Below are 24,425 nucleotides of genomic sequence, written 5' to 3'. Positions count from 1 at the left end.
AGGCCTCAGAATCGTGGAGGCACATTTCTATAAACCAGGGAGAATCTAATGATATGCATAGTAGAGTGTTCAAAATTTTCTAAATCACTTTCATAAATCTGTGCACATGTTCTTTAGGGACCATAGAGTTATAGCAGAAATTAGCTGGTTTATGTACTTAAAATCTGCCAAATATATTCGTAGAAGAGGGGAGGGCTCAGACAACAGAAGGAGAAATGAAAACTGGAAAGATCTGTTGTGGATAATGTAAGTGACTTAATTGCTCTACTCAGTCGGTGATTCTGTAATCTTATTTCTTGTTCATTAGGTAACTCCATAAAATTCTGACAGGCTTCTTGAACCTAAACTTGCTGCCTAACACAGTGTGGGATTTGAGGTTTGGCCAAGTCTTTCTTTAGGAGCTGAGGAATGTGCAATAGCTTCAGGGCTTTGATCACGGCGGGCGTGCCTTAAAACACATGAACTTTACTCATGGGACTTTAGTCAAACTGTCTTTTATTTTGACTTTAGGCTTAAATTTAACAAGTGAGATTATCTGATTTTTCTAGCCCAGAGCAGATTAGACTCAGGACATCAGAGGAGACACTTGAGAGAGGCTGTTTGGAGCTGGGGGAGAGCCAAAAGCTGTCAAAAGCAGAGACCCTTTTATGCTTCAGTCTGTGAAAAAAAGTGATGAGAAGATTATTAACTTACCTTTTCCAGGTATAATTTGTGAAGCAATATTACCCTGTGAATTGAATGAAACACATTTAAAAAATTTAGAAATTCAACAAAACATTACAGCTATCTAAAGCACCCCGGTTTTTTTAGAGTCAATAGTCTTTTAAACATTGAAGACATAGATTTCTAAAAATACTTAGTAAAGCATACAGTAAAACAGAATTTGTTGTTAACCTTAAAATGCAAAAAGATGAATTTAATGAAATGATTGAAATGATTGAAGGTTTAAGTTTGACATTAAAATGCAGAATATTTGAGTTTATTAAATGATTGAATCTTATAATAAAAGTTAAATTAAAACAATAATATCCCTGAATAGATATATAACTGGTATGAGGCACCTGTCATCAATATAGACCGAGTCATTAATACTACGACCGGCAATTAATGAAGAGAACCCAGAAAGCCTGGTTTTAGATTACAAAAAAAAAAAAAAATGGTTCCTCAAAATGTTAACAGGGAAATGAAGTTGAATCCATATGTACAACTCTGTTTTCTCTGGGACACAATTAAAATAAGTATAAAAGGTAAAATGGTATACATTCATACAGACTGATGATAGGTAATTTTGACAATATTTTGGATGATGTAAAGTAGATGAGAATGATAACAGAGTAGAGATAACTGAATATCAAGTGCTAACGAGAAGAAAGCCCATTCACGCCCCAGAAACAATTAGTAGGCATCTGAGGAATAGAGAATGAGACGTGAGATGAAAACACAGGAATGGACTGAATGTCTGTAGAAGAAACAGACAAATTCCCACTTCTCCCAAACCCACTGAGCATCTATCCTTCTTCTGCCTCAACGGGACACTGGAAGTGGCTTAAATGAAGAAATTACATGAGAAATCTTCAGATCTGGGTTCGCAGATACCATGGAAAATAGGATAGGCTATGATACAGAGAGGAGAGGAATTAAGTAAACGTTCACATGCTGAACCTTGAGACTCTCAGCAACTCTGTGCTGTCCGGCATCAGTAACACTGATGGATAAGTGTAGGCCAATTCCCGTGACCCCTTCTACCCCAGTAAGGAGATTAGAAGACCCTTTACGGGAGAAGCTTACCAGACCCTAGGACAAACCTTAGGGAATCTGACATTTGGAGCTAATCCCACCCCCAAATGCAGCTCATTCATCCCCAATTATCCTAAATTAAAGCTACCAGTTGTCAAGTTCTATCAATGCCATAAAACTGCTTCCAATCAGTAGCTCTTTAATGTCATAAATTCCTTCAATGCATATGTCCGACAAAGCATGATCAGACAATTGAGGAAAGATTCTTATATAGAAGAAACTAATCAGTGTGAGTGGGGAAAAATCATAGAAAACAGAAATAATAATATAGAAATTTTTTTTAATTAGTAATATCAGATAAGAGGACATTCATTTATCAAATAAAGAACTTCTACAAAAATATAATAAACATCAAGAGAGAGCTCTTAGAAACTAAAAATGGAAAAGTAAATTCAGTAGGAAGTCTGGATGGCAAAGTTGATACAAAAGACAAAGAGACTAAAAATATAAAACTTTTCAAAGAAAACAAAGGGGAAAGCGTCATGGCATTGGATTTGGCAATGACTTTTTTGGATATGACACCAAAAGCACAGACAACACAGGTAAAAATAGATAAATTGGATTATATCAAAATAATAATAATAATAATAATAAAATACCCTGATATTTAAAGGACACAATCAGTAGGGTGAGAATGCAACCTACAGAATGAAAAAAATATTTTAAAGCATCTGTTTGATAGATGGTTAACATCTAGAATATACAAATGAACAACAACAAAAAACCCCGATTAAAAAACGGGCAAAGAACGTGAACAGATATTTATCCCAAGAAGATATATAAATGGCCGAAAAGCACTGAAAAGATGTTCAACATCACTAATTCTTAAGCAAATGCAAATTTAAACTACAAGGAGATACCACCTCACATTCATTAGGATGGCTACTCTTAAGAAACACACACACACACACACACACACACACACACACCAGGAAATAACAAGTGTTGGTGAAGATGTGGGGAAATTGGAACTTTTGTGCACTCTAGGTGGGCGCATATAAAATGGCGCAGTCACTGTGGAAAACAGAATAGTGGTTCCTGAGAAAAGTTAAAGATTAAAAATCAAGCAACCATATAATCCCACATCTGAGTAAAGGAAAGCAGCATCTCAAAGAGACATTTATTTGTACACCCCTGTTCACAGCAGCATTATTCACCGAATGTCCACTGATGAATAAATGGATGAAAAATGTGGTATATACATACAATGGAATATTATTCAGCATTAAGGAAAGGAACATGATCCATTATAGATGATCTGAGAGGATATTATTCTAATTGAGATAAGCCAGCTACAAAATACAAAAACTGTATGATTCCATTTACAAGATATACTTAGCATAGTCAGATTTCTAGAGACAAAAAGTAAAATATGATTTTAAGGGGCTGAGTAGAGGAGGGAATGAGAGATTGTTGTTTAATGAGTATAATGTTTTTTTGGAAGATGACATGAGTTCTGGAGATTGGTTGCATAGCAATGTAAATGTACTTAATATTGTACTGAGAAAAAGAAATTCTCAAGGAAATAGTATAGGAAAATTCTCTAGAACTGAAAAACATGAGTTTCTATGTTGTTTGGGCTCATGTAGTACTTAGCGTAGTCCACATAAAAAGACTCAGTGCCAAAGCGATCATTGTAAAATTTTAGCATTCCAGAATAAAAAGAAAATCCTAAAATTTTCCAAGAGGGCAGAAAGATTCACATACAAAAGATCAAAAATCAGAATAATCTGTATTCTTAATATCAATCGGTACTTGAAAGTGAAAGACTCAAGACTAAGAAAGAGCTTCAAATTTCTGAAAGAAAAAACATCCAAACTGAAATTCTATATCCCACTGAAATAGAAATCAGGTGGGAGAGTAGAATATAGATATCTTAAGGAATACAAATTCTCATAATTTCCACTTCCCATAAATAGTTTCTCAGGAAATGTTAAAAATATGCACTCCATCAAAATTAGGGTGTAAACCAGGAGGAGAATGTAGTTTCTGGAAAATAAGAAATCTCAGAAGAGAGAGACAAAAAGTCCAAAGATGTCAAGTACCAAGTTTCTATCTAGAGTTTCAACTGAAGCAAAAGAGCAAAGGATTCCAGGGGGTGATGACTCCAGGAAAGCAGTTGGCGTTAATAGAATATCTGATGTGTTTGTGTGGCAAATGGTGTCTAAAGGAGTTCCTTCCTTCCTCCCTCCCTCCCTTCCTTCCTCCCTCCCTCCCTTCCTTCCTCCCTCCCTCCCTCCCTCTTTCCTTGCTTCCTTCCTTCTTTCCTTCCTTCCTTCCTTCCTTCCTTCCTTCCTTCCTTCCTTCCTTCCTTTTTGGTGTTTGAGAAGGCCTACTAATGTGTCATAGAAAAGTAAGCAAATGAAAAAAATGCAGTAACTAGCTTGTACAAAAAAGTTGTGTAAGAAATATCTTAATATTTGCCTCAGCAGCAATAGTCTTCTCATAGCTAGAATACTGATTCAACAAAAACTTGTAAAATGAAAAAATCTAGAACACAAAGAAAAGTGGAGGAAAGTGGAGGTAAGTGAGGCCTGGAGTGCTAAATTTTTATCTTCCATAACAGGAAGTCAACAGATGATGTCTACATTGATAGAATAAGAAAACAGAGTTCGGTTATTTAATGATGTCTGCCACGTACTAGGCATTTTCACAGGTGCTGAGGGAGAAATGATATATGAGAAAACCAGCATCGTCGTCATCAGAAAACTTACTATTTAGAAATACGAAGATATATGCCAGAAAAAAAAAAAAACTAAAATAAAAGTGATTGTGAAGAGGAAAGCTAAGGAATAAGGAGGGATAAGACAAATTGACTATTTTTATGATCTTATTGGTAATTTTTTACTCCTTAGAACTATTGCATACAAGTTTTAAATGTTTTTAATCTTTAAAACTGTTAAAGTTTATTCATTTTCCTTACAAGATTCTCACCTTATAATCTCTGCTTTCCGAAATACTAAAAAAATCTGTTTACCTAGATGTGATGATGTGCCCTCCAAGGTACTTTACACCATCTGTACAGGTTGGTAAAAGTGAACTATGGTTCATTCATATAATAAAACATAACACATTTTTAAAAATGAAGACACTCTTTAGGTATAGATATGAAGCTATCTCCAGTATACATTGAGTAACAACTTTTTTTTTTAATTTGTTAAAATTTGAGTAGATAAAGAGAAGGTGATAGAATCATGTGTATGTTTCTTTGTATTTATGTAAAGAAATACAGTGTCCTATAGAGGGCAGAGCAGTGATCATCAATTCCCTTTGACCAGTGGAATGAGTGAACTGTGACCATGTGACAAAGGAGATGAATCGCATAAACCATGTTAAATGAAAGCAGTCCCAGAGGAATTAATACAAGAGTCCATTTAAATAAAACTACATAACAATTAAACTAAGCTACGTATTGTTTATAAATGTATACTTAATTGGTAAAATTAGAAGAGTAGTGAGTTAATTAAAACCAAACTCTGAATGGCAGATAGGAAATACGACCCAGGAGAGACACACAGGGACTTTCTTAAGAGATGAATATTCCATTTTCTAATCTAGGTGATGGATACACAGAAGCTTACTTTAACAGTATTCTTTATTGTGTTCAGATGCATGTGATACATTCCTTTTATGTATAATATATCTCACAATTTAAGAAAAATCTTTTTTTATAATTATTTTATAAGAATTGGGTCAATAATAAGAGTAACATAATTACCTGAGATGTAGCTCCTATCACTTGATTTAAATCTGCCTGGCTTACGGTTGCAGTTTCATCATTTTCGGTAAAGGAAGATAAACCAGATCTTGGAGGCATCCCCTTCTTAATAAAAGATCGTACGAAATGACTAGTGGGGGAAAAAAACTTCTGTTACCTTAATCTCTTCTTTAAAGTTACTAATAAATAACTGCAGTTTTGTATTGAGATGTAATTGGCACATAATGTTAGTTTCAGTTGGACAGCATATAACTCGACATTTGTATATATTGTAAAATGACCACCACGAGTCTAGTTAACATCTATGGCCACACAGAGTTACAATTCTTTTCATTGTGATGAGAACTTTTAAGATCTACTTTCTTGGTATTTGTCACAGTATTACTAACACAGTATTTAACACAGTATTACTAACTATAGTCACCACATTGTACATTGTAACCCCAGGACTTATTTTATATACATAACTAGAATTTTGTACCTTTTGACTACCTTTAACCGTTTTGCCCACTCACCAATCTAACTAATTTCTTCTAAGTATCTATGAGTTAGATTTTGGTTTTCCTGTTTTCTTTAATATATTTTTTTCTAGATTTTACTTATAAGAGATTATATGGTGTTTGCCTTTCTCTGTCTGACTTATCTTACTTAGTATACTGCCCACCATGTCCATCCATGTTGTTGTAAATCCCAAGATATCTTCCTTTTTTATCACTGAATAATATTCCATTGTATACTAAGTAACTGCAGTTTATCAACAATAGAAAGTGCTGATTTTGTATACTATCATTCCATTCTTTTATAATCAATCATATTTTTTCTCCATGTCAAAAGCATTGAATTTAATTCTATATTACTGAAGAAATTTTCTCTATCAGTCAATGCATTGGTGTAAAATGTTTTTGGACACTATTTTAAAGCTACGGTGATCAATTTTGAATGTTGATGAGCAGAACATAGGAATTTGACGTTTAGAATTGATTTACCTAAGAATAGAGTAATGTATCAGTGAAATAGTACTCAGAGTCAGAAAGTTAACTATGAGTCTTGAGCACTTAAGTTTATAATGGAGATATTCATACTTGCAACACAAGTATTCAGAATTTCCTTCCAAATAATTGCTAATATGTCCCAAATCACCATTGCCATAGCTAGAAATTTATAGGCACAATAAGACACTTGTTATAATATATACATTTAAGGTAAGTGTGTTTCGAAGATGAATTACATTTTATGTATACAGACTTTCAAAACTTTTGGATATTTTTCCTTGGTAGTGTTCATTAAACAATTCACCTGAAGAAATCATCACTGATTACCCAAAAATGCCACTAGAGGGTAGCACAAACATATTTATGAAATGAAAAGTATTAGGCTGTATTTTAACCAATTCAAAATTTATCTTAACTATTTATAAATATGAAGTAAAATCTAAAAGGATTGTTTTCCTATAATTACCGGATTGACAAAAGCTTTAATACATTTATCACCAAAGCATAAATGTCTATTTATGAAATGAAATTGATTGCAAAGGTGGAGATGTTTTAATGATCATATTAGAACTCTTAAATTCAATCATCCTTTTTAGTAGGACAAGGATAATTCCTCCTGCTTATATTAATCTATAATCTCATGTTAATCTATAAATAGAAATATAGGTTGACTAAAAAAACTAAAGTAATATAATAGTAGTTTCATAGTAAAAAATTGCAATTCTAGGCAGATCACTTATTCTTTTCTTTTAACATTTATAAGAACTTTATGCAATAACGAAAACATTATTTTAGAATATTTAACTACTGGGAACTTAAAATTTGGCTGTTGCTACTAAAGAATTTATTTTTTTAATTTTATTAATATTAATTAATTTAATATATGTAGCCATATATTAACTATATTGGTTACTATATTGGTTACTATATTGGATAGAAGATGGTAAAAATTCTGAATAACTTAAATGTCTCAAAATATTTTCAATTCAATTAATATTTATTGAGAACCTGTTCCATCCAAGTACTATTTAAATATTAGTGTTATAGATGTAAAGCCCATACATAACCTTTAAAGCCCTCGTTCTAATTATATGTAAGCCATTAACTCATTTTAACAAATTGGTGATGTTTCTCACTGTGTCCAGAAATTTAGGGGCAAGTTTGAAGGATGCAAGCTTATTAGAAGCAGATGATATTGAGTATTGAAAGAAAACTAAAACTACAACTAAACCAATTAAATACATACATTCCAGAAAAGACCAGCAGTCTGGGCCATTGAGTGTTAAGGTAAGTATAGTTTTTTGAAGTCCCTCTCACATAATAAGACAGTAGAGAAATAATGTCAAGTATGATTCATCTGTGAAATAAAGAAGCCTTTGAGGATGCTCCACTTAGGAAGAAAACACATTGTTTAATATATTCATTAAACGTACATTACAAGTAGTTGACCTAACACAACATTTTACCAAACTAACGACAACGATGATAATAAAATTTTATTTCATTTATATTATATTGCAGCATCAGTTAGGATTATTTGTGTCATGACAGCAAGAAGTCTAATTCATGGTACAATTAATAGAAAAGGAAGCTACATTGGCTTTTGTACCTGAAAAGTCTAACGGGAACACAAAAGAACTTATACAATATTCTATGACCTATCTAGAAACCTAATAAGAAAAAAGAATAGAGTAGGGCATATAATTATTGTGAAATATTTGAAGACCCAACATACATAAAATGAATGAAGAACTGAATCATATTACTTTAGCGGCTTCACAGCATATTCCTTTTAGGGGAAGAACTGTATTTATTTAGGAGACATCTGGACAGAGCATGGTACTTGCCAGATAAAGGAGTAAAGGAGGGGTAAAGTAAGATGCGCTTTGAGGACATAGTCTATGAGAAGACAGCACAAAACCAAAATGGAGGATTAGCCTGCTCCTGAAGAGAACTAGAGAGGGTGAAGAGGGAGGGGCCTGAAGAGAACAGGTAAGACACTCTCCAAAGTAGTGAGAAGCTTGGAGACTATGGATAATGGTGGCCGATGGGAATTCACAGTCGTAGAGTGGCTGAATGATTTAAAGGCAAGAGTATATGATATCCTCTACTAACCGTGTTTCTCAAATATGACCAAACTACAATGCCTCCCTCGACCTAGCCACACTTTCCACGACACCAGGAGAAAAACCTGTTATATACACAAATAATTTGGGTATTTTTATTGTTTTGGTTTTGTTCAGCTGGTTGGTTTTAAGGAATGGGAAATAGAGCAGAATCCAGGTAAAGTGAGTTCTGGATCCAATCGGGTGAGGAGCAGTGAGGAGGGAACAGCCATGGGAAGTGAAATGCAAATGAGGGGAACAGCCGCAGCATCAAATCACATCCGGTTCAAGATAACAGATGTGTTACGCGGTATGTTCCCCTCTCTCTTCTATGCTCGCCCGGGTGTCGAAAGAAATAAAAATAAATAAACGCAAAATCATAACAAAACTGGAAAAATAGAGGTGCCACACTGTGTTTAGGGCTTCAACACAAGAATTTCAGTGGGGCACATTCAACCCATAACATTCACACGTAAAAAGTTAGCAAAATGTGTTTGTTAATTAAGTGGATTGGTCAAATCGTAAGCTATACGAGATCAAGGCAATACACTTTCATTGATTTTATACGTTTGACCTTTTTATTAAATTACTATTCTTCATTTAGTGTTGTTTTTAACTACACAAACCAAGATGCAATTGTGGGAAAGTGTTATCTACTTACGTTTCTGTTGGAATTGTAAAAGGAGTCATTCTATAATTCAAAAATGGACTTGATATCTCAAGAAACTGTTCAGGCTTCTTCATTACTATTTCTGAAAAGAAACAGGCAGTATGATGTACTTTTTCATCTTCTAAGATTACATGTAGAATTCAACATTTAATGTAGCACTAATTAGATTGCCATTTGCACAGCAAGTTTCAATGGAGTTATGTAGGAATGTCTTAGAATACATAAGCTTTCTTTTTTTTTTAATTATTAAAGTATATAGATCATGTCGATGTGAGATTTCTTTAGCTTACTCTTCAGTTGCTTTTCAGATTTACGACATTGAACAATGAATTCTCAATGGAAAACGTTAGCAACATCTTTTGGAGTTATTACTTGACATTTCCTCCTAGTTCAAGTATGAGAATGACTTTCTATAAGTCTTTTACTAAAAAAAAAAAAAAAAAGTGTTCTCTTCATTAATCTCTACCACACAATTGCTCGGGATGTGAAGAAGAAACAGACTAATTCATGGAAATACTAGTGGAAGAACAGAAATGTAACAAAGTAAAAGCTGTGAGGAGAAAAGAAAGCAGTAGGACAAGAAAGGACATGCGGCTGTTCCTCAAATTCTGCAGCCGACCTGGACGTAAGAAATTCTCAGTACATAGGGGTCACAGCCGAGGTGCTAACATGGTGAACACTGGAATTAAGCATTAGCTATGGTTATGTTAACAAAAGCTCCTGCAATGGTGGAAATGACGCCCACTGAAGGAAAAAGGTGAGGCCCTGACATGTGCGTGACTTTTCTGTGCTTGTTCTGTGGTAACCTCTAAAATGATCTCTCTCTCTCTATTTCCTGTTAATTTTCACTACAAATATTAAACCTAACAGAGAGAAGAAACACAGTTGTGTGGTGAGCCTCAAGGTGGGACACTGCGATCATGGAATCCCACCAACCCTGAGATGTTCTCCCCCAGCTTACAAAAGCGATTGCTCAACGTTTTTCCTTTAATTCACCAACTCCTCGATGATCTGAATGAACAATGGCTTTAAGTGTGGCTCTGTGCATGTAACTAAAATGTTGTATTTCAAAGTAAAATATTTCCTTTTGAGTGTCATATGGCACTTTTTTGGCACCGTCGGCTCACAACAGAAACACAAGGAATGTAAAGAAATGACTGAAATAATCAAGCAGGAAGGAGAGAGGTAGATAGGCCTAAAAAAATGATAATAATAATAATAATTTAAAAAATTGGCCATTTCTCCTCTCCATCCAAAGCAGATACTTCTTTAATCTTTATTCTTTTCTGATAAGAAGAAAACATTTTGTGCTGGAGAAATCTCTGCTACCAGCTGTACTGGACGTATCAATGTAGGCAGAAAGCAAATGTGAGGAAAATTACATGGTTAACAGTTGTTATTTATTTTTAAATATGGAAATTATAGTTGGAAGTAGGAGGCAAGGAATAGATATATATTCCAGCGTTTGTGGCTACTGCAGTTTTAGTATCCTGAATACCACTGAGACATGTATTACACTATGACTGAGATATGGTTCTCTTGTCACCTGCAATGAAGAATCGGCAATAGTTGAATTGGTAGCAGGGACCACATCAAGCATCACCAATAGGGGTACAGGCTATGATGCATGGGATCAAACGCTTGAAGAATATTTATAATCTTCACAGCGATGCATTCAATAAACTTTCACTAGGTATGTTTATTGTGGCTTCGCCTTCATTGTTCATTCAGGGGACAGGACTGTGAACATAGCTCCTAATGCAATAACTTCTAGAACATGATGTATTCTTGCTGGATGAATACACTTAGACAATAATTAGGTACTGGAAAAGACAAAGGGAGAAAACGCAAAAACAAGGAAACGAACACACACAAAAAAATGACAAAAATGCTGTTGTTATTATTAAATGTAATTTAAATTTTTTGGAATTATATATATATATATATAATTCATAGCATTCAGTGTTTAAATCATCCTTCATTAAAAACTGCTAGTGCTAAAGTAGCTGTGGAAAGGTTATATATGTTGAAACATAAAAAAATTATGAATTATTCTGATAGGCTGTAATTTTTAAATTTATTTGTGTGTGTGTTTTTTTTTAATTGCACATCCTTATGTTTGTGCTTCTACTTTAAAATTGATTTTTCATTAATGGTCTCATTCATTTCTTCTCTTGCCATCTTGGTCTCTTCCATTCATACTTGATGGTCATTAAAAAAAAAAAGGAGTTAGAATGAAAAGAAAAATATTGAAGGAGTAAAGAATTAGGCATAGATTGTGAGTTTAGAAATGAACTGAGCGAATAAGAACAAGGCGGAAACAGTTCCCCTGCTCCCCTCTCAGCCTATATGACTGTTTTTTTCTGAAGATAACTGCCACTCATTAAGTGGCTATATGACAATATTAACACTGGGGACAGTTGAGGGCAGAATTCTCTTCCTATAGCAGTTCTAAACAGAAATCAGTTCATTCAAAGATTATGTCCCTATAGGATACCCTGGAACAATTTCTATATTAAAAATTCACTCCAGTGGCTTAGCATATGCTATTTGTTTCTATATTACTTATTACAAACCACTTTTATACCATTATAATAATCACAATGCCATCATCCAAAGAATAGCCCTCATGTATCTGGTCAGTTTAGGCATGAACCAAACTGCCTGACTTCTGAGATGTGGAGAATTAATCCGTTAAAGATATAAAATTTGGACATAAAATTAAATGAAGGCTTTAGGTACAATGTTGGGTAGTTTGCCTCGATATATGTCTTTCATTACAAATGAAAGTATTAGAATTTCGTATAGAGAAATGTTAATCAGAAAGATATTCAGACGACATAAACCACACCTTGAGCTTCATCTGTTATAACGGTTTCCTTTTTGGGACGAAAGAGTTTCCAGGGAGGCACTGGGGGTGGCTTTGGTGGTGCTACGAGAGGACAAGACCTGGTTCTGGTCACCAGCACAGGATGGCTGCAGATGTGGGACAGGCCATACTCTCGTAGCTTCTCAGCAGAACTGGCCTGGAAGGGAGAAGGCAGATTTAAAAGAATTCTTGCAATTGTCCCATGTATGTAAAACAATACTTTTTGTCATTATCAGAATACTATCACCCCTGTAGAGATGTAGTGGTTATAAAAAATAAATAACTACTAGTATTTCTACCTCTCTTAACATAAGTACTATTACTGTTTGTATTTCTTTCCATCTTTTAATTTTTCTGGGACCTCATTTCCTTATTTACAAAATGAGAGACTAGAACTATAAGCTACTTTTGAGTTCTAAAAGTTTAAGCTCCTATGAGATTGTAAAAATTTTAGTACAGCAGTTTTGGTCCAACAATAATCAATCATCATTTTCATTTTCATAGGTCCAAACTTTGACACAAGTGTTTAATATGTTATATATATATATACATATACATATATGTATATATGTATATATATACATATACATATATGTATATATATGTATATATATGTGATATATATATGTATATATATCACCAGCAATTGCTATCTAGTGTTCAAAAAAATTCACTGCACTTAGTGCATCAGGTCAACGAGGTGATAAGCGGTTGCCTTGTCCACAGTTTACATCCTCTTCCAGAAATCTCAGATCAGCCACCGGAAATCCCCAAAGTTGCTCTGACAATGGAGCCATTCACAGGACAGAGGACAGAGGCCGCCTGGATCCTGCCAAACTGAGCAGTCTCCCAGGCAGATGCTTCCCATATTCCTCGATTCAGATCTCCTTGGCTTTGGAACAATTCAGAGTAACACTTCAGGAGAACTTCAGTTACTGATTGACGGCTGAAATATGCCATAAGGAGTCAAGAAATACGTGAGACTTAAAGGAACCTATACTGTAGTCAGATTCTGATGTTCACAGTCTAAAATGTTGAAACATTTAAAGTAAAATAAATATTAACTACATAGCTATTCTTCTCCCTAGTGATTTTGCATTGCTTTCTGTGCAAATAGCAATGCTCAAAAGTGTACTGTGTAGTTAGGCCTACACTGGTTGTGGCTGAACTGAACATGTACTTGTCATCATTCACTAAACAATATGGTCTAACAACTATTTACATAGCATTTACATTGGATTAAGTATTATAAATAATCTAGAGATGATTTAAAATAGAAAAGAGGATGTACACGGATTATATGCATATATCATGCCATTTTATTTAAGGGACTTGAGCATCCTTGGATTTTGGTGTTCATGGGAGGTCCTGGAACCAACCCCTTGTGGACACTAATGGATGGCTCTATAATACTGCACTAGCTAGTCTTAAACTCTAGTGTAGTGAATTCAGAACATATGGAATTCTAAAAATAAAGTGCTAGATTCTAAAAGTTTCTCAAAGGATTAAAATTCAATAAGCCCCAAATGAAATAGGGCGTTTGTCTAAATAAACTGAAGCATAATCTGGCGGTTGTTACCCTTTATAAGAGAAGGAAGGTAAAAATGATTTTAATGTTCAAGAACAAAAGATAATTTTAAAAAATATGGGAAATACATACAACTACTAAATATTATGTTGCCAGATATTTAAGCATGAAAAAGACGTTAACGATAGTGTCAAGTGAAAAATCTGGTTTCCAAACAAAACATAAAATTTAATTCCACTGTGCAAAAAAAGTATACATATGTACACACACACTATATGCATAGAAGAAAAAAAATCAAATATATGTGAAAATGTTAGCATTGACTATGTCTAGATATTTACACTATGAATATTTTAATTTCATATCCTTTGTATATATTTTCTAAATTTTCTACAAGTTGTCAGATTTATATACAAAAAAGCAGTGAATGTTTATAGTATGTATTATTTTAAGATACAAGGTGGTGATAGCAGTGGTTACCAGCTCTGGATATGAGTTCATTTAAATCATATATTAAGAAAATGCATACAATCTGTTCACAGAAAGGCGATTTATTATTATTTTAAGATGATTTACATAATTCTTACTGAAATATATAATGTAAATTCTTCTCTTATGCTTATAATGGAATTGATAAAATATATGACAACTTTTATTAAAGGTGGAACTATCGAAATCATCTAAGATTATTATGCCTATTCCAAGGCCCTGTGTTCAAGTGTCTAATTTTAAAGATAAGGAGACTGAAATTCAGTAACAAAATTTTAATTAAATTCTGGTATACTCCCTAACACAAAAAGTAATCACACACACCATAGATGATACTGTGTTTCCTGGCCTTGAGTACTTACCATCTTCTCTAACGAAAAGATCTTCTTTTCAAACAAATAGAGAGGTGTAAAGGTAGCATACACAACCATGTGAGGGGTCTGTAATGCTGAAGAACCTGCAAAAGCAAATGTATATATGTCATGAAAATTCTAGCCAAAATAGTTCCGAAGGTCATCCTAGAATTAAAGGTTAAAAAATTAAAGATAATTCCTTATCTTTGCTGGTGAAAAATAGGTAAATGATCCTATATGTATTTAATAAATGTTAAACCTCAAAAATGCATTTATTTTTTAGAGTATCTCATTAATTTTACCTTCATAATAGTACCATTTAATTGCTTAAGAAATCATTTTATTTCACTGTAAAAACGTTATCACATAAATGTACTAGTCATCAGTCAATGTAACTTAGAATGGTCTACAAATGCTTATGTGCTAAGTAATCATTTTAATACAAAGATATTTATTAGCTTTCAGAGATAAAAATCTTGATTTTGAATTTAAAGAAGTCCAGGGGTTTTTATGTCAGTTCAAGAAGAAAGAAAGCATAAATAAATGACTCTTTCCATGAAGAAGAAGAACATAAGTAACATAGTTTTGGAATGTTTATGTTTGTAGAATTTGCTTCTGAGCATCGCTTATTTATCCATGCAGTCCTAAACATCACTGATATTATTGCATTTTATTTGGTATCCTTTTGTTCTTTAAAGATTGTGGCCAAAACAACAGAATTTATTTTCCTTTATTGACTCAATTTTTAATTTAAAAAGTTTCATTTTATTCCTTTACAAATCCAATATCTTATATTTAATTATTAGATATGTTTATTGAAGAATAGCTATATTTAGAGCCACGAAATATAAATTAGATATGAGCCCAGGATCTCTCTAGAGTTGATTACATTGTAAAATATCACAAAGTTATAAAAACATATTTTTATTTAAAAATCAAATTTCGTGTATTTTTTATGGAACAGAGTTGTGTGCCCAGGCAGTTTTACTCCAAAGCATCAACTCTAAACTACCGTCTGTATTTGGAGGTTGACCCTGCCTATGAGTTTAAAAAAAAAAAAAAAAAAAAAAAAAGCATGGGGGGGCGGGGTATTGTTATCTTTATTTTCACAAAGAAAGAAATTTAGAGAAAGATTTAGTCATTTTCACAATGATGATGAATTATCAGGAACTTTTGGAATGTTATGTCAGGAATGTTATGTCATCCACTATCAAAAAGAATTGCTTAAGGCATCAATACAAGAAAACAGTTTTTAATACAGAATTAAAAATAAAATGACTAGTGACTCACTTTTCTACCAAACCACCAGACATGTTTCTGTAAAACCAAAAGCCATAAGTATTAAAATGTCCTCACAAAAAAAAAAAAAATCATAATAATGTATTAAGAAAGAAGAAAAAATGAAAAAAATAAGGCTAGATAAAGCACAATGCAGGTGGAAAATGAATGTGTTTTCAACTGTATAGTGAGTGAATGGTGAGCTGAGAATTATAATCCACATTCTGGAAGCGACAAGAAAGATGACCCAATGTTAGGAATATAAAAAAAGATAATGATATGATGTATATCATATAGTCTTAAAAAGATTATATATGTTATCCATATAATTTATACAGAGGAGAACATATACTAATACCTATGATAATATACAATTATATATTTAATATGTATATGTAGTTATATAAATGTTTATATTTATATATTTAATATAATGTTTATATATTTATAGTTGCATATTATGTAGAACATAAGACATAAGCATTTCATGTGGTATAATATATATTTTATGATATACTAGTGCATAATATATACATATTTATTAGAATATGTCCTCCTTCATATAAATGCTTCTCTTGTGACTGTTGCACCATAAGAACTTCGACAGTCTTGGCTTCTGTCTCATATGTAGGACCTCGTCCCAATATCTATACTCATCTGAGGGCCTCACGATTATGGGCAACCTTAAGCAAGCTTATGTATATAGGGCGAAACAGGAGATACATTTCTATTCTCCAAAGATTTCCAACATTTTAGGAAACAGCTAAAATAATTATCATTCTAGGAGACTGAGAGCTTACAGTCCAACAGAGACTGCAGAGAGTACTGTACATCAGATGAGGGTCTTGAACCGTGAAGTGACCATTTGAATTTTTCCTTTTCCTTTTCCTTTTCTCCATCTTTACTCTTCTTCTTCCCAACATCCTTTGCATCTGCTTTCTCTAACATATTAAAAAATACAATAAATCTTTTAAACTATAAAACCTCAAACTCTATTTCTTATTCAGTCATTATGTTGGGAAAAAAGGCCAAAATAATAGGATTATTTAAATGTAAAACAATATAGCTTCAAATTTCCCCAAACACTACTCACCTCTAATTAGAAACATAAAGCAAGACAAAATTTTGAAATTTGATGTGTATTGTGAAAGAACTGCAGCATTTATTTATTATAGGCTATACGTAATTTTATGTTAAATAGAAGTGATCATCTGAATATGATTTATGTGTATAACATTATAACATCAGGATAATGTTCTCATTTTAAAAGCAAAAATCAAAGAAAAGCAAAGCATATACTTAAAGTTGACTGCTAAAAGTAGACCCTGTCAGATCTTTCTTATTTGGGCCTGCATCTCAAGGAAACACAGTTTGCTGCCTCCAGAACAACTTCTGGTGGAACCTGGATGCCCAGCCTACATCTCATTGTCAATATGACCTGCATAGTCAAACTCTGCACACAGAACTATCTGAACCATTTGAATTTCCTTCCATACTGACATTTCTGTGAAACATGTTCTCCTTCAACTTAAAAAAAAAAAAAAAAAACTCCAAGATTTTTTAATTCCCTAATGAAGCTTGTTCGCTTCTGAAATAAAAATGCAGATTTCTACCATTTCATTCTTTTATCATCTGCTAAATTTGTAATAACTATTGGTCAGTTGTTTTTTTTTAATTTGCATAGGTAAAAACTGTGACATTAACAACTTGTAATGTTTCTTAGCCTCTCAACCTGTCTCATAACTTAGCTTTTATAGTAGATTTAACACCTATGCTAGATATAAAGGTGAACATAACTGTAACTTTAAGTTACATGAGACATTTAATTGGGAAACTAAAGTATAAAAAATAGGTTATCAGATTGTTATTTTGTGTATTTTCTATAAATACTTGACTTCACTGAATAAGTTAATTTTAGGTAGCAATGTGATTTTATATGTGATTTTAAAATTGAACTATAAAAGCTTTCAAACTTCTATTCAGAATTCATGATTTAGAAATAATATACTTTATAATAAAAATTATAAATGGAAAACCTGTACTTTCACATAGAAATTTGGATAGTATACAAGTGTTTACCAAAATGTGTTGTTGCTAATACTGTCAATAAACGTGTTGCTCCTCTGTCATCGCACCCCACCCATCTGAACCCCACCCTGAATAAAGTTACCAGTTGAGTCCTGGAGATCGCCTTCCCCCAGTTCTGCAAACCTCTGCAACACCTATTTCATTTTTATTTATTTTTATTAAAATTTTTTTTCTTTTGTACCTTTTCTTTTTCTCTCTTTTCATTTTTTTGTGGTTTTTTTTTTGTATTTTTGATGTTTTGCTACGTCTATTTTAAATCACCATGAGAACCTTCATCTTCCACCTCCACCTCACTCCCAGCTCGCAGACAGGCTGCTTATAAACAGAGAAAATAGAAGGCTTTTGTCACAAACGCTCAGCTTCTCCCTGTGAAACCCGTTCACCCACCGACACCTGCGGTAAATGGTAAATAAATCATAATCTAATCTCTGTCCATTTTACACTTCCTGAAAAAATAAATAGGACAACTTTTCTCCTTTGCTGTTTTGGTCCATTCCACCCTACATATAACATAAAAGAAAGATGTGTTTGTTTGATGGAAATTGAAAACTTAATGTCTCTTCCTATATTAATACTATATGAATTTTGTATCATCAAACTGTATAATTGCCTTTGACTTTTAAAGAGAGTAAAATATGGAACAATAATTAATGGATAGTTAACACCATTAGAAGTTCTGAAATCTCAGCAAGGAAGGACCTTAATTATTTCTACAACACTTAATACATAAGAATGACAATAAGGAATCATTCAATTGAGCAATGATTGCAAAGCATTTATATACATTACCCATACCAAACAACATTGTGATAGGAAATGTCTTACCCTTTGGAAATCTTTCGCTTTTCTCGAGTAACTTTAGTGTGGTTGTTGAAGGTTCAGGTCTGAATTCTTTGCCCTCTTTCACTTCTTTCCCATCCTTCACTTCTTTCCCTGCTTCTTTTACTTTGGAATCTATCACTATTGTTTTGCTTTCAGAGATGGACTCCTCTGACAGCTTAAATTCAGGCAATACTTCTTTCAAGAGCTCCCAAACTTTGTCCATATATCCTGGGCTTTGATAAAAACACATCAACATTAATTTTCAAATTAGCTTTTCACCCCGCATCAAGACATAACTGACAGGGGAAAAAAAAAATCAACTTACGTTTCACAACATTAATTTCAATAGTTACATATTAGTTAAAAACATCATCATGCATTCATTCATTCAATACGCTTTGATCGAGTGCCTACTGTGTGCTGGGCTTTGCTGATGAAAAGCAAGTAAACAAGGAGTTCTGGTTGAAGATGAAGACATCGAAGGACACTGAACTCACCAATTCCCATGAACACACTGAATCTACAGCTACATACAAAACAATTTCCTCTGAGGGGGAGGAAAAAAAACCTCAAAAACTAGCCCAGCAACTCTTACACTTCTAGTGAATGAGAAAAAAAAAACCCCACATTCATGCAGGTCAGAGAGGCTGAGATCTAATCTCACTTCCGCCCACCCCCCTCCCACAGCATGGTGACAGCTGGAGGGAACTCATCACCCTGAGCTTTCCCCTGAGGAGCAATGGGTTTGAAAACCACATGTAGCACTACAACTATGAAGACTTTATCCTGAGGAATGAGCCCCCAGAACACCCAGCTTTGAAAGCCCACAGAGATTACATCCACAAGATCCAAGAGGCTATAGAGAACACAGAAAGGGTTCTTAAAAGGCTAGCATGGGCTCACCCACCCCAAGGCCCAGTACCCGAGGCAGCAGACTTTCTGGGAAAGAGGCTTATTTGCTTATCTTGAAGCATTGGCCTCAGGGGCAGGCTTCTAATTGAACACACATCTAAGGGCCAAGTAATCCTCTCCAGAGACCCAGAGGGCAGGAATTATTTTCACGCTCTTCCTTTGCCATACATCATCTATTTATGATAAAAACTCTCAACAGCAAGAGTGTAGAGAGAAGAAATCTCAACATCAAAAGGCCATACTTGAGAAGCCCACAGCTAACACACTAAAATGCTGAAAGCTTTTCCTCTAAGATAAGGACGCCCACTCTTACCTCTGTGATTCAACATAGTTTTGGAAGTCCTAGCTAGAGTGAGTAAGCAAGAAAGAGAAATAAAAGACATCCAAATTGGAACGGAAGAAGTAAATTCTCACTATTGGCATGATATTATATAGGTAAAAGCCTAAAGACAACACCAAAAAACTGTTAGAACTAATAAAAAGATTCGGTAAAATAGCAAGATACAAATTCAATATACAAAAATCTGTTGCGTTTCTACATGCTAATAACAAACTATCAGAAAGATAGATATTTTTTAGAATCCCATTTAAAAATAATATCAAAAAGAATAAAATGCCTAGGAATAAACTTGAGCAAGGATGTTGAAAGACCTGTACACTGAAAACTATAGGACGGTGATAAAAGAAATTGAAGAAGACACAAATAAATGGAGAGATATCCTTTGCTCATGGATTGGAACGATTATTATTGTTAAAATGTCCATACTACCCAAAGTCATCTCCAAACTCAATGCAATCTCTACCAAAATTTCTATGGCATTTACTCACAAAAATAGAAAAAAAATAATCTTAATTTATATGCAACTACAAAGACTCCAAATAAAAAAGGCAATCTTGAGAAAGAAAAACAAACCATACACATCATGTGCCCTGATTCCAAACTATATTACAATGCTATAGTAATCAAAATAGTATGGTATTGGTATAAAAACGGGCATGTAGATCAATAGAACAGAACAGAGAACCCAGAAATAAACTCACACGTATACATTTAATTAATTTATGACAAAGGAGCCAAGAATATACAATGTGGAAAGAACAGTCTCTTCAGTAAATGGTGATGGAAAAATAAGACAGCCGCATACAAATGAATAAAATTGGACCACTCTCTTATATCAGACATACCAAAAAAACCACTCAAATTGAATTACAGACCATAAAATTCTTAGAGAAAACATTAGGTGGTAAGCTCTTTGACAATGGCCTTAGCAATGAGTTTCTGGTTTAACACTAAAAGCAAAGGCAACAGAAACAAAAATAACCTTGTGAACTACATGAAACTAAAAAGCTTCTACACGGCAAAGAAAACCATCAACAAAATCAAAAGGCAACCTATGGAATGAGAGAAAATAATTACAAGTGATATATCTGATAAGAGGTTAACACCCAAAATATATTTAAAAAAAACACACATACAACATAAAACGCAAACAATTTGATTAACAAATGGATAAAGGATATGAATAGACATTTTTCTCAAAAAAGATAAATAGATGGCCAAAGGTATATGGAAAGATGCTCAACATCACTAATCATTAGGGCAATGCAAATCAAAACCACAGTGAGATTTTACCTCACACCTGTTAGAATGGCTATTATAAAAAAGACATAATAACAAGTTTTGGTGAGGATGTAGAATAAAGGGAATCCCTTGTGGACTGTTGGAATGATTATAAATTGATACAGCCACTATGGAAAAAAAACAATATGTAATTTCCTCAAAAGTTTAAAAATAGAACTATCATATGACTTAGCAATTTTATTTCTGAGTATATATCTGAAGGAAATTAAAACACTACCTCTAGAAGGCGTAGGCACCCCTACGTTCATTGCAGCATTACTTACAATACCCAAGACATGGGAACAACCTAAGTGCCCGTTGATGGATGAATAGATGAAGAACACGTGGCATATGTATATACAATGGACTATTATGCAGCCATATAAAAGCATAAAATCTTGCCATTGGAAACATGGATGAACCTCGAGAGCAGCATGCTAAGTAAAGTAAGTCGGACAGAGAAAAATACTATACGATGGATACCAAGAACAGACTGATGGCTGCCAGAAGTGGGGGGTGTGGGATATGGGTGAAATGGGTCAAAGGGGTCAAAAAGTATAACTTTCGAGTTCTAAAATAAACAACTCCTGGGGATGCAGTGTATAGCATGGTGACTATAGTTAATAATATTGTCATATATTTGAAAGTTGCTAAGAGAACAGATCTTAAAAGTTTTCATCACAAAAAAAATGTGTAACCATTTATGGTGATGATGGATGTTAACTGGACGTATTGGGGTGATGGTTTTGCATATATACAAATGTCAAATCACTGTGTTGTACACCGGAAGCTAATAAAATGTTACATCTTAATTATATAAATAAATAAACAAACAAATAAATAAATAATAAGACCAAACACATGGCCTTAGTCGCAAGGATCACTCAGCCTGACAAGGGAGAGAGGCATGTTGCAAGCATGACAGGGGGGAATAGGTATATGAGCACCTCTTATGTGCTGGGGAATTTCCTATACATTAGTTATGTAAACAATCTTTATAATACCTGACGACTTTGCAGAACTGAATGATATTTTTAAATTTCTTTGAACTCTTCCTGTGACTTCCACAATATCACTCTTTTCTGGTTTCTTTTTATTATTATAGAAATTACTTTCAGGCTCCTTTGAACAATCCCTTTCTTCTATTCACTATTGAAAAATTAGAGTTGCTTCCCCAGAGTTTACCTCTTATGCTCTTGCCCTCATATTCTCAACCCTCAGTAAGTACTATCACGTTTTGAGCTTACCTGTCTTCAGCTATAGCCCTCAAATCATTAGCTCCAGCTCAAACCTCCTTCCAGATACCCAGGCCCAGATATACAACCACCTAGTAGGTATCCATCCAGAAACAAATAATACGCATCCCTCCTCTAGAAGCCAGCACCATGTAATCCAGCCACATAGAACTATGCGTTTTTCAGGGTCTACATCCTGCTCTATTGCACTTTTATGCTATTCTTTATTCTCTGAGTTCCTTCCCTACCTCACTTAGCTGAATTAATTTCAACTAATCCTTTGAGGTCAGTTCAATCATTACTTTTTAGGGAAATTAAGCTATATGTTCCAGCTCTGTGTTCCCAAAGAATCTTTACACACTTCTAGGATAGCTTTTTACAGTACCTTTTAAATTATTCAATCAACAAACATTTGAGAACATATTGTATGCCAGCCATCCAGTGTAATTGTTCTAAAGCACAGAAGGCCCAACGTTGAGCAAGACAAAAAGAGTCCATACTCTCATGCAATTTCCCATCCCAGCAGATGGATATGAGAAAGAGAGAGAAATAGTAGGCAGTGATAACTTCCATGGAGAAAATTAAACAGATGACGGTGGTTTATAACATAACTTAGGGAAGGAATAATTGAGATTGGATGCTCAAGAAGACCTGTTTGAAGAGTCGATATTTAAGGTTGGTGAGACTAAATGTTATGACATAGCTGGCCAAGTGAACATATGATGGAAGATTCTTCCAGGCACAAAAACAAAACAAACAAAACAAAACAAAAACAAACAAACAAACAAAAAAACCAGCAGAAAGATTTAAAAACTTCAAGTGTAATGAAAAGAATTTAAGCAAGGTAAGTGATATTATCTGATTTATGTTTTAAAAAATTATTCTGGCTGCCATGTAGAGAATTAGCTAGAAGAGGGAGAACTAGCAACAAGAGGACCAGTTGTGAAGCGAGTATGTGAGCAGTGACAGTGAGTTCACCTAGGTTGGTAAAAATGGGGATGCAGAAAGATGAATAAATTCATAATGAGTGGAGGAGATACACTATTGACAAAGATCTGTAAGAGATTGTATGTGAGAGATGAGAAAAATGAGAGATCACGGATGACTCCTAGTTTTTTTGCTTGCTTGTCCCTCTATTTTTATCTTGAGCAGCTGAGTAGACAATGGCGTAAAGTACTGAGATGAGAAGTTTTAGAAAAGGTACGGCTTTGGGAGGCTGACAATCCAGTGTGCCTTTCTGGATATTTTAAGTCTTTGAAATCCACATAGCTATGTAATTTAAGCAGTTGTATATAAATATGGACTAGACCGCATGAAAAGGTGGCCAGGCATGACAATACAAACCTAAAAGCCATTGTTAAAAACAGATTGTTATTCAAGGTTGTGAGACAGGAAGGAGCCCTGTTATACGTCCCTATTTAGTGGCTGTGGAACCATCCAAGCAGGCACAGAAAGAGCAGCAAATAAGACAGGAGAAAAACCTGGAGAGTGCGTTGTTGCAGAAGCCAAGAGAACTGTTGCCAAAGGAAAGAGCTGTTTGCAGTCCAAATACTGGGATGCCAAGCGAATGGGGCAAGAGAAGCGACCACCAGATCTGACAGTGTCCAGGCCTTTGCTGACCTACGGAAGAACCATGTCACTGGTGTGGTGGAGAAGAAAGCACGAAGAGTCGGTGAGGAAAGACAGATGGAGGCGAGGAGATAAAGGCAGTGTGCCCAGACCACTCACTCATTTGGAGTTTTTTTCTGAGGAAAAAATAAAAAGTAAGATGAACTGGGGACCAGCAGATGATCATTGGTTTCCTTGCGCATCTGTGATTTGCTTGAGTCCCTGAGCTCTCTCGTACTCTTCCTCGGATCCCCAGGGCCTGGCAGATAGTGGGCGTTTGGTATATTTTATTTTTGCATTTAATCCCATGAAAGCTGCTCTGACACATAGTTATTATAAT

At 34.1% G+C, this 24,425-nt stretch overlaps 1 protein-coding gene across 4 annotated transcripts in view; it reads right to left on the bottom strand.

The window, feature by feature from the left end:
• The window catches only part of ADGB (androglobin), a 118,095-nt gene that overhangs the window by 69,590 nt on the left and 24,080 nt on the right, over window positions 1-24,425 (bottom strand). For 3 of the 4 annotated variants that reach the window (XM_016160280.2, XM_036222431.1, XM_036222437.1), the window contains 7 exons: window positions 18,713-18,942; window positions 16,600-16,740; window positions 14,531-14,625; window positions 12,134-12,308; window positions 9,274-9,364; window positions 5,516-5,645; window positions 694-727 (listed from right to left, as the gene is read on the bottom strand). In XM_016160280.2, the coding sequence (XP_016015766.2) occupies window positions 694-727; window positions 5,516-5,645; window positions 9,274-9,364; window positions 12,134-12,308; window positions 14,531-14,625; window positions 16,600-16,740; window positions 18,713-18,942 (896 nt within the window). The remainder of the gene's footprint in view (window positions 1-693; window positions 728-5,515; window positions 5,646-9,273; window positions 9,365-12,133; window positions 12,309-14,530; window positions 14,626-16,599; window positions 16,741-18,712; window positions 18,943-24,425) is intronic. The other variant, XM_036222436.1, reaches the window with a different exon arrangement.

Source organism: Rousettus aegyptiacus, unplaced genomic scaffold (genome assembly GCF_014176215.1).
Source record: "Rousettus aegyptiacus isolate mRouAeg1 unplaced genomic scaffold, mRouAeg1.p scaffold_m13_p_1, whole genome shotgun sequence".
Taxonomy (NCBI): domain Eukaryota; kingdom Metazoa; phylum Chordata; class Mammalia; order Chiroptera; family Pteropodidae; genus Rousettus; species Rousettus aegyptiacus.
This window is presented reverse-complemented; position numbering and strand designations above follow the sequence as displayed.